Source organism: Corvus cornix, chromosome 3 (genome assembly GCF_000738735.6).
Source record: "Corvus cornix cornix isolate S_Up_H32 chromosome 3, ASM73873v5, whole genome shotgun sequence".
NCBI classification, from domain to species: Eukaryota; Metazoa; Chordata; class Aves; order Passeriformes; family Corvidae; genus Corvus; species Corvus cornix.
In genome coordinates this window covers 42447195-42465050 of record NC_047056.1, presented here as the reverse complement: position 1 = coordinate 42465050, position 17856 = coordinate 42447195, and the positions used below count along the sequence as shown (strand labels likewise).

The following is a 17856-nucleotide window of genomic DNA, read 5'->3' as shown; positions in this document are numbered from 1 at the left end:
ACTTAAATCTGACAGGGAAAAAAAAAAATCCTCATTTCTGAAGGCAACTCCATACACTTCCATTAAGCATATTCCTCCATCATCTTCTGGAATATTTGGCAGCAGAATGTTTGTTAGATAAAGTATACTGCTTAACAGATCTGCTTTAAAATAGCAGACTATTATTTCTATTTTCTTTTATATTTATTATTCTCCCTTAGCAACTATTGTTCTCTACAGTAAAAAACTTCCTAAGAATAAATGTTTTGTGCATAGTTCTTCTCAAGAAGGAAGAAAGAAATAAAGACAGAGCACTTGACTGGAACGTGGCATAAACTGAGAATTAACTTAGCTTGACTAATGTTAGAGAAGACAAAAATTATAAGAGACTGAATAAATACAATTCCACCCAGGACAGCTCATCAAAGCAGCTCTCCTGTCTGGAGAGCTTTATACTCTTCAGTTCGTCCCTTAAAAATGGTAATTTAGCATACATCTTCTTATGTGTCAGAGAATTTCAATTGTTTTTTTCATTTCTTATCCATGTTGGAAATTGTAACAACTTTACTTCAGCTACAAGAAATTTGTCAGAATTCACGTTTCAGCTGCAGACACAAAACAGTACATACATTAAAGTGAGGAAAATACTACCACACCATCCCTATCTAAAGGGTAGTTGTGTGAAGTTGAATTAACTTTTACAGTTTCACAGGGAAGAGTTTCAAAGTACATTTCAACGCACTGTAACATTTACTACATGCAACACTATACAGTAATTCATGAATGACAGGTTTCTTACCTCCCTGAAGAACACATCAGCAGGGGTAAGGCTTGGTGGAACATCACACTCCCTTTTGTTTAATGCAATCAGTATAGCAGCATTCACTAGATCAGGCAGCCTAGAGTGGTGATTCTTGAGAACAATAGCTGCTGCCAGTTTCTCTGCGTGCTCACAGAGCAACAGGCGAGTGGCCATCGGCATCCCTCGCACTGGAAAGCTGCCCAGACGTTCAAATGCACCAACCTTTCATTACAAAAAAAACAAAACAAAACACCCCATGCAGTTTAAACTTTAGTGTTCTAGCAGAATCAAGACAAAGTAATAATCTGTGTGTGCTGATACCAAAAGAACAGTAGAATTTACCTGATGAAGAAACTCAATGAAGAAGGAGTGTGCTTTTGTCTTATCCTCTAGTTGATGAAGAAGAATGAGAGATGTGTTGCTGAAACCAGCTGCTTCTAAAAAAAAGTAAAATCTTAGATCAGAGCACTTGATATCTTCATTTCTGGGTAACTGTGTTTTTTGCCTCTGAAGTGAACTTATCTGTCAATTTTTACAGTAGTACCACACCGGTACTTTTTACAGTATATGCACACACATTTATATACTACTTACCATGCTCTTTTAATCTGTTTTTTTAACTCTATCACAGCTGAAGTAAAGCTTTTAGAAGAACTAAAGTATCTTTAGATCAGTAATATTCTGAAGTACCCAATTTATTACACTGCTAAAATAGCAGCTCATGAGCATATTCTAGTTTTAGTAGGATTCAGACTCAGATTTTTATCCTCATGGTGGACTAGCTATTGCTAAATTTATTATGTCCTAGACCACAGCTACTAGAAACTACAGTGCTAACATGCATTCAGATCTGACTGTGCATCCAGATTTTTTGTATATTCTAAGTGTAGTTAGAATATCAAGATAAAAAGCCTAGAAGAACTATCACTGAGCAAAATTAGCAAGACGATTTCCAAGAAGCTATCAATTTTCACTTCTGGCTTTAGTCAAGAATAAACACAGATAGGCTGCCAAATTAAAGTTGTTTCCGGAAATAAAGAGGATCTGATGCCTGACAATTTCCATCTGGCTGCCACACAGAAACAACAACAGGAAACATCATCCATCTGTAAATATTTACATGAACTTTCAAATTAAGCCTCTACCCTGTAACTGGCAACTACTGCCTAGAGGTCCTGGGACCACTTTCAAATTAAAACTTGTAAGAGACACCAAAGCATGAACAAAGAAGTTTCTTGCTGAAAACATGTCTGCTTTAATCCTTTATGTACAACAAATACTCGTAAATCAATTTCTCTAGTCCTCTTTCAGGCAGACATAAATACCAAAGCCCCAGAAGAATACGAGCTTGCTCTACCCAGGATCTAAGGTGACCAGAAGCTGTGCAGTCACACTGACAAAAGGGCTAAGAATGAACAAACAAACCCTTTCTCTTAACACATCTATTTTTTTAAAAATTATTCAAAACTACGCATGGAATCATGGAAATACTAAAGTGACACCACCTGATCCTTGCACAAAGTACCCTTCTCAGGAATACGTTTTCCTCGCTGCTTGTGTTTACTACATGAAGTCAAGAACTAATCACAGCAGACTGCAAGTTTATCTGGTAGTATCAAAAGATGCATCTTTAAGTCTTTCTGCAAATGTATCTAGTGGTGGTAGAGGGCAAGAGACACCTATGCCTTCCTTGCAAAGCTTAAAGTATAATGTTATTTAGAATATTATGGATACTATTTCAGAAAAAAAAAACAACCCAAAAAGCTCAAAAACCAACATATTATATTTACCTTCAGGTACAGATTCAGCCCATCTTGGATCAGAGGCAGGGTAGTCATCCATTAAGTCCACACTGATCTGAGTCACTGCCCTATCCAGCTCAGCATCAGAATCCAGATCTGCATTACTTGGGAAGAGCTCAATTACCATGCTTTGTGCATTGACTATATCTTTCCTGAAAGAAATGAAATAAAGTATGTTAAATAAAATCAACAGACAGGATTATAGAAGAAAAACCCCCTCAGTTAACAGGATTTTCTGATACACTTTTTGTGAAGTTTTTGATTATATACGTCAAGCATTGTTTGCACTCTCTCTAAATTACCTGTGGATAAAAGGTATTCAAATTCTTTAAAAGCAAGTAGGCTGCACAACTTATAAACCAAAAAAGCACAAGCCAGGAGTTAAGGCACACTTTATTTTATTACCTCTAGTATTATTATTATTTAAGAGAAAATACTCATCACACAGAGCCAAGTCTGGATGTGTCTGGTAGCTAAGTCACTAAATTTCAATTGCTTGTTTTAAAATTTTCTCATTTTCTCAATCACTCCCACTAATGGCAATAGAGCAGAAGCTTGTAAAAGCTCTCAGGAAAACACTTCAGCAAATATAATGCATTCTTTTTATTTCCTATAATTGCAAAGAATCCTTTCATTCATATCAATTAGTAAAAGAGCAAGAAGCAACCAAACATAGACCTTCAAGGTAGGAAGTCGTATTTCTATGTAAGAATTATGCCATATACACAAACCCCAGAGACTTGATTTTGTGACTAAAAAATTATAGTATTCTGACTGAGAAGGGATATTGTGATTCCAGTACTGGAAGTATTTATATTTTTCATGAAACTTTCAGTTTGAACACTTACATGACCATGATGTCTACAAATTAAAAAATAAACCAAAGCCAGCAGTGCATCCAGAAATTGCACAAAGGTAAACTAAAGCAAAGGATACTTTTAAAAAATGGAATATACTGGATCTCCTACTAAAAAAGAAAGTCCCATCTTTACTACCCAGCAGGATGTGTTTCTAAGGAAATTACATGGGACCTTCTTCATATCATGAAATGCCCTCAGAAAGGGTCAACTTGATCTTTCCATGGAACCTCCTATTCCCTGTGAAGATCACTAGGTCTGTAAAGCTGCCAGTGCTCACTGTATAACTGGTGGACTTTACACTTCCAGTGGCTGCACAACCTTCCATTATTTGGTCTGCATCAACCCAGTGCCCATCTGGACCTGTTCTGTGCAAGATTGCTCCAATTATTTTACCATACTATTTTTTTCTGGAAAAAAATTCAGAATAACTACTATATACATAAAATTATTATTTTCTTCTGGCTTCATAAGTATAACCCAGATTTTTATCAAAATAACTTTCAACTTTCATACTGTTTCACACTGTTTTCCTTACTACCTCCCACTTCCTTCTGTTTCCAACCCCCTTGTGCACATCCTCAAAGACATGTTTGTTAACTGTGCTCTCAGACCACAGCTACTCCAGCTACCTTCAGCAGCACTTCTGTTTAATGACACTTCTGAATTCCTGCAGAATTCAGTGCCTGTTTACAGATCTTGTATTGGTATCCTTTATTCTCTGTGCCTAATCCCCTTCAATATTTCTTATCTCACACGAAGCTCTATGTCAAAAGCATTCCTACCTCTTGTTATCTCAAACCTCTTCATTCCAAGTTTTAAGACTCTTGAAGGAGATTAGTCCTAAGAGGGTTTGTTTTGTTTTTTAAATACATAAATATTGTAAACAATCCCCTCTAAATATAATTAATCTACAGATCTGTTTATCTCCTTTTTCCTCATTTTCCTCCTCTGTTTAAATCACTCATCTCAACATCAAACCTTTCAGAAGCATCGCATGCCTCCCCACAGTCCAACTGCTTTTATCAGGATAGTTTGACAAACAGGGTATTTTTTTCCACTCACTCTTCCATATCAGCCAATCTAAAAAACCAGTATCATCCTGCCCAAGGTCTACCATACCAGTTAGTCTTCATGGTCATAAGCACATTCAAAAGTATTGCTGAAAAGAGCTAGGCAAATAAAAATGATGATGAAAAAGAAAGTTTTTTAACAACAAAACACCACTTAATAAAGAATAAAACAGTCAAAATGCAAAGCTGAAAATTGTTTCACTGGCACAAACATACCCATAGAATTTACACAAAGTGACAAGTCATTGAGATTACAGAAGTCTGCTCCTTTCTAGCACATACCCTTTCTTCACTAGCCCAAGGCTTATTTAACACTTTCCTAATAAAGATATGTCACTAAAATAGCTACAACTAAAATAGCACAGGAGTATCCTAACCAAGACAATCTCTTACTCAAATATCAGAGTGTCTTCAAAACCAGCAAAGTCTCAAAAACGAAGTGCAATTTCTACCTGCAGTACTGTAGAAAAGCAGCTTTCAGTAATTTGGTCTTATCTTCTTGAGCTATAATTTCTAGCCTACTGGTTGCATCAAATGCAGGACTCTGAAAATGCAAAATAAAAACTTCAGCTGAAAGACAAATATTAGTCTTCATTATGAAATGAAAACAAAAATTTTAAGTAGTAACGGCACAGATTTAAAATAAAATCACCACCTGGAAGCAGTTGTGTTTATTAAGTCAAACATAAACCTCTAAGATACCACACAATGAAAGTCACACAGAGGTTTGACCAAAATTCACACCATCTGCAAAGGAACTTACACCAATTTATTCTGCCCATCAGATTTTTTAATGATAATTATTTGAAGATTCAAACCCACCATTCTTCACAGAATTTAAAAGGTATTCCTGAGTACCATCATCCACAAAAATGGTCTAACTGCAGACAAACTTAACTAGAGACTAGTTTGTTAAGAAAAATACAGTTCCATCAGAGCAATCACACAAAGGCCTTCCACTAAAATACTAGTCAATAATAACAACTGACTATAGTGCTATATCAGGCTTAGTGATGGACAGCAACACACCTACATGGAAAAAAATGCAAATTTCATGGAAACCTCAACTGCGAAACATAGGAAAACAAAAAAAGCTACCCAAACTGGCAGATGTAAAAATTTTTACGTTTTGAAAACTGCCTTCATCACATGTGTTTAAGTCTCTATTTAAAAAAAAAACAACAACTCTAAAACCCAAACAAGCCAGGATTTCCACAGTGAAAATTCAAAAGTGACATAAAAGACCACCTTATTTGTGCCCTGTTTTCCATCAGGCAAGCAAATAACCATTACCTCACTTCTTGGTCCAGCAATAGAAGAGGACAGGGCATCTTCAAGATCTTCAGGAAGCACAGAAACATTTTCCCTGGACAAGATAGTGAGAAGTCCGCTTTTTTTGGCAAAGAAGATGGGAAGGCTATTACAGGAACCTGCTCCTAAAATACTATCTCCTAAAATGAGGAGAGGGAAAAAAAAAGCAAGCACATAAAGACCCCTTTATTTTAAAACCAAAATGTAAGTTTCATAGACAATTATTACTTTTTGTCATTAACCAACCAACAGTACTTGCTTACTGCACCTGACTTAGAGATTGTGGAACTATTTGCTACTCTAGATGTAGACTTCCAGATAATGCAAGTGTTAAAAAAAAAAAAAAAAAAAGGAAGAAAAGAAGAAAAAAACTCAAGATTCTGTTAATTCAAATTCTACCTAAGGACCGATGTCCCTGCCCTACTTGAAAACACCTCTGAAGGTCATGTATGACATACTTAGAGACATCTGACACTGAGTTAACTTCAAGGAAAGAATCAACCCACAGTGAATATTAGGAAAAAGAAAAACAAGGAAAAAGCCCCACAGGCAAACCCCCCATCCTCTCACATACCAAGAATAGGGATCTGCTTCATTTTCATTTAAAACACTGTAGAGTAACAATACTGGATGTCACATCAGCACTTCTCCATACACTCATGAGAAATTCCCAACTTGAAACATTTAATACAGGTGCACAAGTATGACACTGCTCTCTCAGATATCTAAATACTCAGAAGGTATCAACAAACTGTGATTCCCCTCCACAGCACGTTACCTTGTATGCCAAATATGATTTTCTCCTGTGGTAAGGAGATTCTGCCAGTTCCAGTAGAACAAGCAAACACTTCATCTTCCTTATAAAGGTAAGCAGCATGGCTGAAGTAATCTGGGACTACCAGGCAGCACAACACTTCATCTTCTGACTGAAAGTGTTAAATACGAACAGTAACGCATATATAATCAATACCTTAAACACTTAAAATTTTAAATGCTAATCCAAGCTGCCTGAACTTGTTTTAATTTTATCAATGAGATATGGCTGTAACTTAAACCTAAAAACCTAAACAAAATGGCTTTTAATTTGCCTTAAAATTTTAGATCCTGGGGGTTTTTTTCCCCTTCTGTATGCATTATATTCTTGTTAATTTCACATGGAGAGATAAGTAAACAGATCAATTATTCTACAGTTTTCACACTCTTCTTCCACCTCTGAATTTTAAGATGCCAGGCAGTGGGGACAGGAGGAAGAGTGGAAGAATTTTACCAAAGAAATCCAATGCCCAAGTTTATGCTTCCAGAAGACACAGCACAGACAATGTATTCCGAGCAAGCCAGCTACCTAGCAAGGACCAAAACACAGGTCTCTTAATTTCTTATCCTGCAACAAGAGTCTCAGAGTTTGAGATCTGTTCTAAATGGGTTGCAAGAGCACACGACAAAATCGCTCTGTAGAAACTTTCACAGACAGCACAAAAATTAAAATAAATTTGTAGGAGTCAGATTATTTTTGAGGGTTTTATGTTATACCTTAAAATGCAAAGTCTAAACTTTATATACAGTTAGTATTAAACAGTAAGAGATGCTGGTACACATTTTCCTCAGAGTATTACAAATACATACTTCCAAGAGAAACTGATTTTCCTTTAGCCAAAAATCTGACACATGATTTATGTACAGGAATACTCTGAAACACTGAGCTTCCTCAAGTCAGTATCAGAACCTCCATTACCTGAAAAGATGGATTATACTGTGTGACCTCCACAACAACATCATCAGACATCTGGTAGCCTTTATCTTCTACTGTTATCAGAGTGTAGTAGACAAGACACGGACGATCGCCAGGATGCCATGCGGCAGCAAGTATGACCAGTCCATCACTATTCAACAACAGGTATCACACCATTGAGAGATGATTACTATATATTTTACTTGCTCAAACACTACCACTCAAAAAAAAAAAGATATCTAAGCACAATCTCAACTAGATACTTTCCCATCTCTTTTTTTTTTAGAAAGAAAAACTATACTATTTGTTCTTCCAACCTACTTTATTAACAGTATTCATACCGCAGTACAAAACTGAACCAAGGCAGTTGTAATTTCATGTAACTAAATCAAATGCTAGAGATATGGAATTCTCTGCATCTGCTGGAACAAGTTACAGTTGCTTATTTTTTGTCCTTGTAAAATCAAGGCAAAACAAATAAACCTGATAAAATGACACTAAAAAAAGTGAACGGAATTATTATCAGGTAAAGGATTTGTAATGCCTAAAAAGACAATGATAGCATGAAATATAGGATAACTTAATTACCTAACATAGGTGCTTATTTAACCACACTGCCACTCCAGCAAAATTAAATTGCAATTTACTTATATGAAGTTTTTGCAGGAAAACAGAAGAGATTTATGTCACTAATGAAGGCCTTACCAGATGCAAGTGTACTTCCTTACCGATTCTGCTGCAAATCCATGTATTGTATATTTACTCCTCCCTTAATATCTTCATAGTTACTTTCAGATCCCTAAAAAAATAAATACATCTGTTGTGTAATTGTATATAAACAGGTTATCAATTAAAACCAACACACTAACCCCTTCCAGTTGGGCTGGCTCTTACCCAAATTGCATCTGTGATATGTTCTTTAAGGATCCTGTTGATATCCCAGCTGAGAATGTAACGTTCTGATGAATCATCAATCTCCCATTTGTTTAGATTTGAACTTGTAAGCATGTAAAAGCTTGATCTCTCTCTATCCCAAAGAACACTAGAAATCTGCATTTAACAAATGAAAAAGTGAAAAGGTTAAAGCAAAGCCTTATTATCTGGATAGAATAATCTAAACTGCTCTCAGTCCATAAAAAGAGTCACTTCCTTGGGCAATTACGCAAGTTGCATTCAAGATGAGCATTATGGTAACTTCCAAGAGAAGTCTTATTTTAAAATAACATCTATACTAAATACATTTCTCATAATTTCTGCCAGCTTCTGCAGAGTTCATTGACAAAACTCAACCCAGTCATCAACCCTTGGCAGTGCTAAATCAGAAAAGAACAATTTACAGGCTGGTTCCTTCAAGTAGTGATGAGGCTATCACTAGAAAGGGGTAGGATATGCAACCATGGCATATTCCCCAGGAAGGACTACTACTCCAAGTCATCTCCTTTTATTCAGAGTTGAAGAGCAAGCCAGCATTTGCCTTCACAAAACATACAGATTTATTTAGTTTCTCTCTTTGATTCAAATTTCAAAGAAATGTAAGTAACATAAATGAACTGAGTCTTGTCTTTTTTGTCATCACACATCCTTATACAATCTTTTCTTTTTCCTGTCTTAAACACAGAGCCTAGGAATTACAGAGAGAAATTAAAGAAGATGAATATTTCTCAAGCTTACCACAGCATCATTTCCAGGAGACAATATACCAAGGAGAGAAGAAACCTTTCTACCAATTCCAGAAAACATGCCCTGCCCCTGTGGCAGGGCATGCTGATGAATCTTGCCAGAACTATCAGGTATCAACCGGACTAGCTGACCTCTGGAAGATGACAAAATAAAGCTTCCTCCCTAAAAAAAAAGAGAAAGGAACTACATTAAAAAAAATAAAAATCACATTCTTGAAAGCTCTATTGTCAGCTAAAATTCTTTGTCAGCTCATACGGGTAAACACTGAACAAGACACAAGGCATCCTTAGAAAAAGACAAACAGAACTAATCTCTCGCGTAATTCTTGGAATCTAATGACGAGAAATAGTGTTACCTTCACGACATTTATTATAGATTTAAGACTGATAAAGTTGAGCGTGCATTTTCATCTTTAAACTATGAATAAAACCCATATTTTAATATAAATCATACTGGTTTACCTTTACTGCTCTGAGGAAACTGCACAAAGAGCCTCCAAAGTCTGTGAAAGTGTCTGTATAGGATCCTTCATGTGCGAGATTGGGCCAGTAGCGCACAGAACCTTCACTGGTAGCAACCATTATTGCCAGAGACTTGAAGTGAAAAAGTAATTAACAGAACAGGCAAGATAAGAATAATCATCATCATCATCAGATTGCAGCTTTAACTAAAACATGTCATTTTACATATCAAGACTGTGGGTGACAAAGACACGAGAAAGTAGTAAATACATATGGATGCACTCTGATGAACCTGGAACTGAATCACAAAACCATTCTGCAGCACAACTTAATTTGTGCAGGGAATGTTATACTCACTTATTTTGCTAATGAATACTTCTAGTGGTTCTTGTTCCTGATAATTCAGGGTCTGCTGCTGAAATGCTAACAAAACTTACCGTTATAGAACAGAAAAGAGCATGTGGAGGATTACAGATGCCAAGAGTTAAAAGCTGCTATGGCAGACTTCAAATGCAGACTATAATTTAACAAAGAAACTGCTCTAGTGTCTTTAAAAGAAATATCAAATCGCATGGTGGCTCTTCTCTTCAAAGGCATAGGCCTAAAGTGTAAGTCAGGAAATCACAGATACCAAATTAAAAGCATGAAGCAAGAGACTGTGTTCAGGTAGATTTAGATGAAAGCATTGTACTTAATCTACTGGTTGTTAAAAAAAAAGCAAAAACCACAGAACAATAGAAGAATTGTAGCTGGAAGTTGTTGTTGAGTTCCTTGGAATTTTCTAACCAATTTTTTACCAGACACTGACCTTCAGTTCACAAGCCAAAGAAAGATGAAATTTAAAAACACAATAAATAAAATACTAGGTTTAGGTGTATTACTTCCTCTTAAACGTCTTTGGATATGACTAAGTCAGAACACTTCAGGTTTTACGAGATAATCCCAAAATACTTTTTTTTATGATCTGGAAGTGTAACACAACAGCAGATCAAAAGAAAAGAACCTATTACACATTCTGTGCTGCTGCTTACTTCAAGGACAACTTCTTAGCTGGTTTTATTAGAGCATCGCATAAATTAACTGAAATCTACACCCAAGCTGAAAATGAGAGGTTCTTTTCATGAATAAAAAGATGTACCAGGCACATTAACACACTTTCAGAACACAACTGATCTCTGAACCTCACCCTCTAGCACAGTAACTTACAAAAAGCCACTTAGGAAACCAATCAGTCAAGACAGGTTAAATCTGTCCTCCCAGTGTCAGCTTCCTTATAAAGACCAGCCAAGGGAAGGTGCTGGTGTTTGCCTCTCAGCTATGGATACTGGGAATTAATCCACTGAACAACAGTGTTCAGCCAACACTTAAATTGCTCTTGGTCAGACCCCAGGTTTGATTGCCTTGATGTTGTTAACCCACCACCTCCTAGTTTACTGTATTTTTGTTTGTTATGAAAGCATGTCAAGAAATCCTTAGGAAAACTATTATTTAATCTGATCCTGTGAGATGCACATGGTGCAATTTAAAAGGATGAGCAGAATTTTGTTTACTTCAACGATTATTTATTGCCAACTATCAATTCTGACCTTTTGAATAGATAGCATACCACCAAATGTTTTAAAATACTTGGAATATATCCTTTTGATAAAAAAAGGATATATTCAAAGTTATTCTACAGGTGCTTTTAAACAATAACATTTAAAATTTGATCACCTGCAGAGAAGGTGCTTCACCTGAAGAATTGAGACAAGATATAGCTGCTAAACTAGAACTCCACTGGAAGTCACTGGGTGGCAGCTGCAATTCCTTGCAGAGAGATAACTGGAAGAAAGAAAGAGATGTCATAATAAATATGAGACTGAAAGAACTTATTCCTCTGCCAGAAGATCTTTAGACTTTTTGACCCTGCTAAAAATTACATTTCAACTAACCCAGGCACTGTGTAAGGGAACCAAAAATGTCACAAAACAATTTCAACAAGGTTGTCACAACCAGCAAACAGCTAAATAACATCTAATGGTACCTTTTCAAACATCACTGGTTTTCTTTAATTATTTCTGAGTGTTTCTCACAACACTACAATATTGAATTATTTCTATCAGGGATTATTTAACTATTCCTTGTTACAACAGTCTAAAAAAATTAAACTAGAAATACTTGAGAAAGCTTATTAGGTACTAACAGAGTAGAGAGGGGAAACACTTCTCACTCCCCTACACCCTTGAAGTTAAACAACCAGAAAAATTTTAATCCCTTGAAAAATCTCTCCAAGTGCCAGAATGTGCATAGCTGACACTCCCCTGTAAGAGCAGGACCTGTATAATTAACATACACTGCCCTGACTGAAAGATACTGATTTTGTAACTACAGTTTTTCTCTGACCATCACTGAAAAAATACTGAAACAAACACTGTCCAGAGGGGATAAAAAAATTCTTGACCTAAGAAATCTAGGTGAAACATATGTTTAGTACCTCTGAAACTAAATGTGCTTTTGGGGTTTTTTGCAAGTTGAAAATTGGTCCCAGAATAATCTAAACCAGTCCGTAACATATCAACTAGATTTTAATTATCAAAATAAGCTTTATCAAGACTATCTAACCTAAGAGCCACACCTATTAAAATACAAAGAATTAATCTTAGTGTCAAGGTGACAATTAAAGCAGAAGCGAGGAATATAAAAATTATAAGCTGTCTCAAAAGCTTGAGTTTCAGTTACTGTTAGCATGACTTCCTATCAATCCTGCTGCTTTTCGGGGAAACCAGACAAAATCCAGTTGAAAAAAACCCCAACCCCATAACTGTATAAGCAGTTCAAATAGCATAAAATATACTTTCTTCCATCTTGACCTTTCAGTTACCTTAGCTACTGCAGACTGACCAATCTTCCAAATAATCAGCCTCTCTTTATGAACTAGCCAGGCCCATCCACTTTCATCCACTTGAACGCTCAGCTGGTCATCAGCTACATAAAAAAGTAATTTTCTTAAAGCATTCAGATGTTTAAAACACTGCACAGTAACCTCTAAACCAACAAACATTCATTCTTACATGAAAATAACAAATACTTACAGTTAAATTAGTTTCCATGTTAGAATTTCCTTCTATTTGATTAACATATGAAATTACTACACTTAGCTTAAAAATCCATTCAATAAACCCTCAACTTTTGAGAATGAAAAGACAACCCTAAAACCCATTTCCACCTATTTAAGAGCTGATTATAACAGCCTTGTAAATCGCTCAACAATTGTTAAGATTATTTTTAAGATACATACTTGGTTCCTCTTATATCTACTATAAAGGGAAAACTTATCCATAGAGAAAAAATTGCTTAGGAGACCAATTTCTTGAATTCAGGGAAAGGCTTGTATCACTGGGGCATTTGGAAGAGATAACAAATGGGAATTGAAATAAAGAAAAAAATAAAGCATTCACTCTAGGACACAGCAGAATCAAAACAAGTAAAAAAGACGAGAAAGAACCAATAAGTAAAAGTTACTAAAAACCTAATATTGGCTTTCTTTATAACCTTGGATTTTTACAAAAAATTGCATAAGCAGCACCTGAAGGATATTTCCATACATTCACACCCACATGGGTATGTATTACTGTAATTCTTGTAACATAGATAACCAAGCTGGATTCGAAGCAAGGCACAGACGTTTTAGCTTCCCCTGTAAAGTCACTATTTCAATGGCATCAATGACATGTTATGATTTCTCTCACTTGTCAATTTTCATTGAAAAAAATAACATCAATTTTTACCATCAGCCTTCTTCAGGGCTTCCATAACCTTAACAGGCAGAGAGGATCCAAAAGCTTTAACATCATAGTTAATAGTCTCACTTGCTGTAGGAAGCTGGATAACTCTGGTAGGAGTCGCTCTTAAACAAAATAAAAAGTTACAGTTAACTTTTTATTGCTTCTTCATAAATTTCAGCATACATTTACTTCATCAGTATGTATTTAGAAACAGATTTGTGAAAAATAAACATGCTTCCTCTGGCAACACCACCTAAAGCAATAATTTGGTGGCTTCCTTACAAGTTGCTAGCTGTCATCAAATTGTTTATTTTTAAAGAACTGACTTTGAATGTGCATTACTCCACCAGCAACAAACTCACTGTTCAACTTCTCTACACTCTGGTTATCTACAGAATAAAGACATTCACAGTGTCAGAAGAAGCTTAGCACAAGCTCTTCCCCGACTGCACTGCCTACTTCCATCCCTAGCTCTGGCACTGCTGGGCAGTACACACACTGCAACACTTTCAACACCCATGGCAGCTTGGATCCACCAGCACTTCTACCACCCTTAGGTTGCTGTGGAGACTGCAGTTCTTATCTGTTTCACAATATCATTTACAAAAGCTGCTATGCATCTTTCCCCACCTTCTCTCTCTGGGACAGCATAGATCTGTCTTGTCTTTTGAACACAATTAGGTGGGCAAATTTCTCTGCTTTTAGAAGTCAATGCCCTCTTTTTATTTCTCCTCACAAGTAAAATGATGCCTCAGACCTCCCAGTGTGAAATGGAAAAGCTAGAAGAGAATCCTGACACCCAGTGTGCAAAAATTATTATGCAGACCTGAAGTAAAAGTTCCCCAAAACTGAACATGGGCAATCCTCTTTATCTTACCAACACAACTAATAGCTGCTCCTGAGGAAAGAGAGTAGGAAGCCTGAAACTGATCTGGAGCTCATGCTGTATCTCAGTTTTGATTCGCAGGGAAGGGAGTAGACAGGAAGCTGGGGAGAGGGGTGGGTGGGTGTGCAATGCCTGAACTTTGACTATTTTATCTTTTTAAATAAGGAAGTTCTTACTATTTTCATATATCACACATCACACAGGGATATATTTGAGGAACCCTCGAATTCAAAACCTAGTAAGAGGTATTCATAACGCTGAACACGTTATGTACAGTACTATAACGTAACCCACACTGGTTCGAGCACCTAACAACGAGGCCGGGTGTGCGGCGAGGGGCGGGACTCACCGCGCCGAGAGGGAGCCGCTCCTCCGCGTCGCCGGCGAGAACAGCACCGGGGAGGCGGCTGCCGCCACGACGGGCAGCCCCTTCTTGCCGCCCGGCCGGGAGAGAGGGCTGGGCGCGGCGCTGCCGAGGGCTCTGCGGGCCGACCCGCCCGGGGTCCGCGGGGAGTTGGGAGCTGACGGGAACATGGCTGTGGATGCGGCAGCGACGCCGGCCCCGCACTCCCGCCAGGCGCCCGCTGAGCGCGTCACCGCGGGGCGGGGCCGCGCGGGAACCGCCGGGAGCCGAGCGGGACTGGCAGGAGCCGAACGAAGCCGAGTTTGGCCGGGCGGAGCCGAGCGAGACCAGAGAATCTGGGAGGAGCCGAACGACGGCGGGTGGAGCCGAACGGAGCCGAACAGAGCCGAGCGCATCCGAGCGCGCCGCGGCCCCTGCCGGGGAGCGGCGGAAACCCCGCGGCAGGTGTCCGGCTACTCCTGCAGGACAGCGGGCTTGGCCTCCCGGCGGTGGATGGCGCACAGGGTGTGCCTCAGCGGTGCCAGCCCTCAGCGCCAAACTAAAACACGGTCCTCTCCCTCGGATAGTCCTGAATAGATGCGTGATCCTCCGGGACGCTCCCAGGAAGATTCACAGGGCTGGGTTTGGGAACCATTCCTCACCGAGTTCATGCGGTTAGCTGAAGCAGGGAAAGGCTGGATATGCTCAAAAAGCAGCTGTTCAAAGACCATTTGGAAGGACGTATTTTCCACTAAGAGTTTGCCTTATCTTCAAAATAGCCTGTGCATACCTGTGTTTGTCCCCAATTTTCTAATTAAATAAATAAATACACGAAACCATATTCCATGCAAACCTTGGTATGTTTCACATCTATAGTATGTAACAACCATGCTCTACAGCTATTCTATGGTGTAGAAATAGATTTTAGCTTTCAAGGGGAGCTAAATTTTCCTCACTAAAAGAAAATGCTCAGTGGCATTGGTTTGCATGAAAAAGCTTTCTGAAGGTAGGTATGTACCATCCACTTGGGGAAAGAATTGATTTGTATCTGTATTGTCAACAAAGCCAATCAGTTAATATAAAATTAACTAAAAATAGAGTACAAAAAAAAAATCCCAGAACTTTTCAAAAATGTGTTCTTTGATAATAGATTCAGGACTGTTAGGCTTTCTGTGTGGATTGTGGTCCAATGTGACTGAACCAAAACGGAGATGAGATAAACTTGAGATGGTTCATCTGGCAGGACTAAGTATGAGGCACCTGTCAGTGTCAGTGCTTTGTTTTTTTCATTCAAATCATCTCCTTTGGCTTTGATTTTATGTGAAAAGCAAAATACCAAAATTTATGGGGCTCCACTATGCTGTTACATTAACATAGTATCCTAGTATCCTTCTATATAGCCTTCTTTATACATATGATGCTAAATCATCATGTTACTGTCACTTCATCAAGAAAAACAAACAAAGCAAACCAGGAAATGCACATACAAACAAACAAATATGGAAAACTCTGGAAAAAAATTCAAGCTGACATCCACATTTCTCAACATTTATGATGGTGATATTCAAATTATTTTAAAAAATGAAAGCTCGTCTTCACAGCTCGTTCCTAAAATATTTTAAATGATGCAGCATGAACAGTTGTTTTTTGCTGATTGAACCCCATCTATACCCAGCTACACTTCCTTAGGGAATTAGTTGGCTTCATTTTGCTGTCCCAGCCCTGTAAGAGCTCCATCTTCAGGATAGAGATAGAACTTAACATTCAAATTCCATTTTCAACACAGAAATAATTTCTACTGATAGCAGTTACAGACTTAACCAGTTCTTGACCGTCCCATAAATATCCCAAGGAGTCTTTTGAGTGGTTCTAACTCGAATAAAGTCTGATATCCAGTGTACCTGTTATGGTAAACATTTCCCTTTCTGTGGACTACAGCTTTTGTGTAGCTTTTCACACTTCTCCGTAGGCTGTAACACCTGCCAGGACAACTAATGAACAAAAGAGGTGAAACACTCAATCAGTTCAGCTGCAAATAACTCCTGTAACCAATGTAAATACAGGAATAGAGGGGCTCATTGAACCTTACATAAGGAGAAATTACATGAGTGAGGATTACAGATTCAAACCCCTCTAAATACATTAACTGGTAGACAACACTGAAATTAAACATTGGGTCTGGAGTATTTCTGGCATATCTTTAGTACAACATATGTTTCTAGGCAAACTATATCTGAAGATAAAATTACATCTGGACGTAATTTTATTTCCATTCTCTAATGTTTTCACTATATTCCACAAGGTGCCATTAATGGCACTAACATTTTAAGCTTGCCCAGCACTAGGTACTTCAGCTATTGCCAATATGGTCTTCCAGCAACAAGTTTTCCTAGCATAGATGAGTTTTAATGTGACCTGAGAAGTTTCTAGCTTTTTAAAATCACCTTGTGAGGTTTTGCATCTTCAGAGATTCTATTGAAAGAGACTCTTCAATTAGAAACATGAGGCAAACTCTTCACTGCCAAACATATCCCCCTGCAGTTATTCAAATTAATGTAATGCTGCTATTTTACTAGGTGTCCTTTAGAAGGTTGTTTACCAGTTGTTTCTAATAAAGTAGTTAGGCAAAACTCATGATTTCTATCACTGAAATTTAATTAGCAATACAAAACTTACATATGCCTTTAAAAAGGACAAAAACATATAAGGGAGGCCATGTTCTTTCAGATGTCATCTTAGAAAGGAAGTGAAACTAAAGAAATGGGAAAATAGAAAAGGGAAGAAAATCCATGCAAATTTTAGATTTTCCTATGCTGACTTCAAATAGTAATACACTTCCTTTATCCCTATGTAAAGTCAGTATTTTTGTTTGGTTGCCTTTTTTTCATGTTGGGTTGGTTGTTTTATTAAAGAACTTTCCTCCAACTCATGCTTTCATACTCTCTAACATGTGGTTTTATATGTAATTCTCTACAGGAACTGTAGATGGGGATCATAATCAAGTTCAGAACACAATCACATTTCGGAACAAACGGTAACTGGAAGGACAGTCCAGTGGAAGTCACAATTTTCACAGTGTGTTAGTGTCATGCATTTTTGAATCCCAGCATTTTAAGACTACTGACAAAGCAGAAAACACAAAAGTTCCTTGGAAAGAGAGAGACAATGA

At 37.6% G+C, this 17856-nt stretch overlaps 1 protein-coding gene across 2 annotated transcripts in view; it reads right to left on the bottom strand.

Annotated features, from left to right (window-relative positions):
* Positions 1 to 14935, bottom strand: part of NUP133 (nucleoporin 133) — a 30349-nt gene extending 15414 nt beyond the window's left edge. Inside the window, exons 1-15 of one of the 2 annotated variants that reach the window (XM_010391551.4) lie at positions 14694 to 14935; positions 13462 to 13580; positions 12555 to 12658; positions 11408 to 11515; positions 9695 to 9826; positions 9225 to 9395; positions 8448 to 8603; positions 8282 to 8352; positions 7557 to 7704; positions 6603 to 6750; positions 5807 to 5964; positions 4966 to 5057; positions 2572 to 2735; positions 1124 to 1218; positions 779 to 1003 (exon numbers count right to left, since the gene is read on the bottom strand). In XM_010391551.4, coding sequence (XP_010389853.3) covers positions 779 to 1003; positions 1124 to 1218; positions 2572 to 2735; positions 4966 to 5057; positions 5807 to 5964; positions 6603 to 6750; positions 7557 to 7704; positions 8282 to 8352; positions 8448 to 8603; positions 9225 to 9395; positions 9695 to 9826; positions 11408 to 11515; positions 12555 to 12658; positions 13462 to 13580; positions 14694 to 14878 — 2076 coding nt within the window. In that variant the 5' untranslated portion in view covers positions 14879 to 14935. The remainder of the gene's footprint in view (positions 1 to 778; positions 1004 to 1123; positions 1219 to 2571; positions 2736 to 4965; positions 5058 to 5806; positions 5965 to 6602; positions 6751 to 7556; positions 7705 to 8281; positions 8353 to 8447; positions 8604 to 9224; positions 9396 to 9694; positions 9827 to 11407; positions 11516 to 12554; positions 12659 to 13461; positions 13581 to 14693) is intronic. The other variant, XM_010391552.4, reaches the window with a different exon arrangement.
* Between the last annotated feature and the right edge of the window lie 2921 nt (positions 14936 to 17856).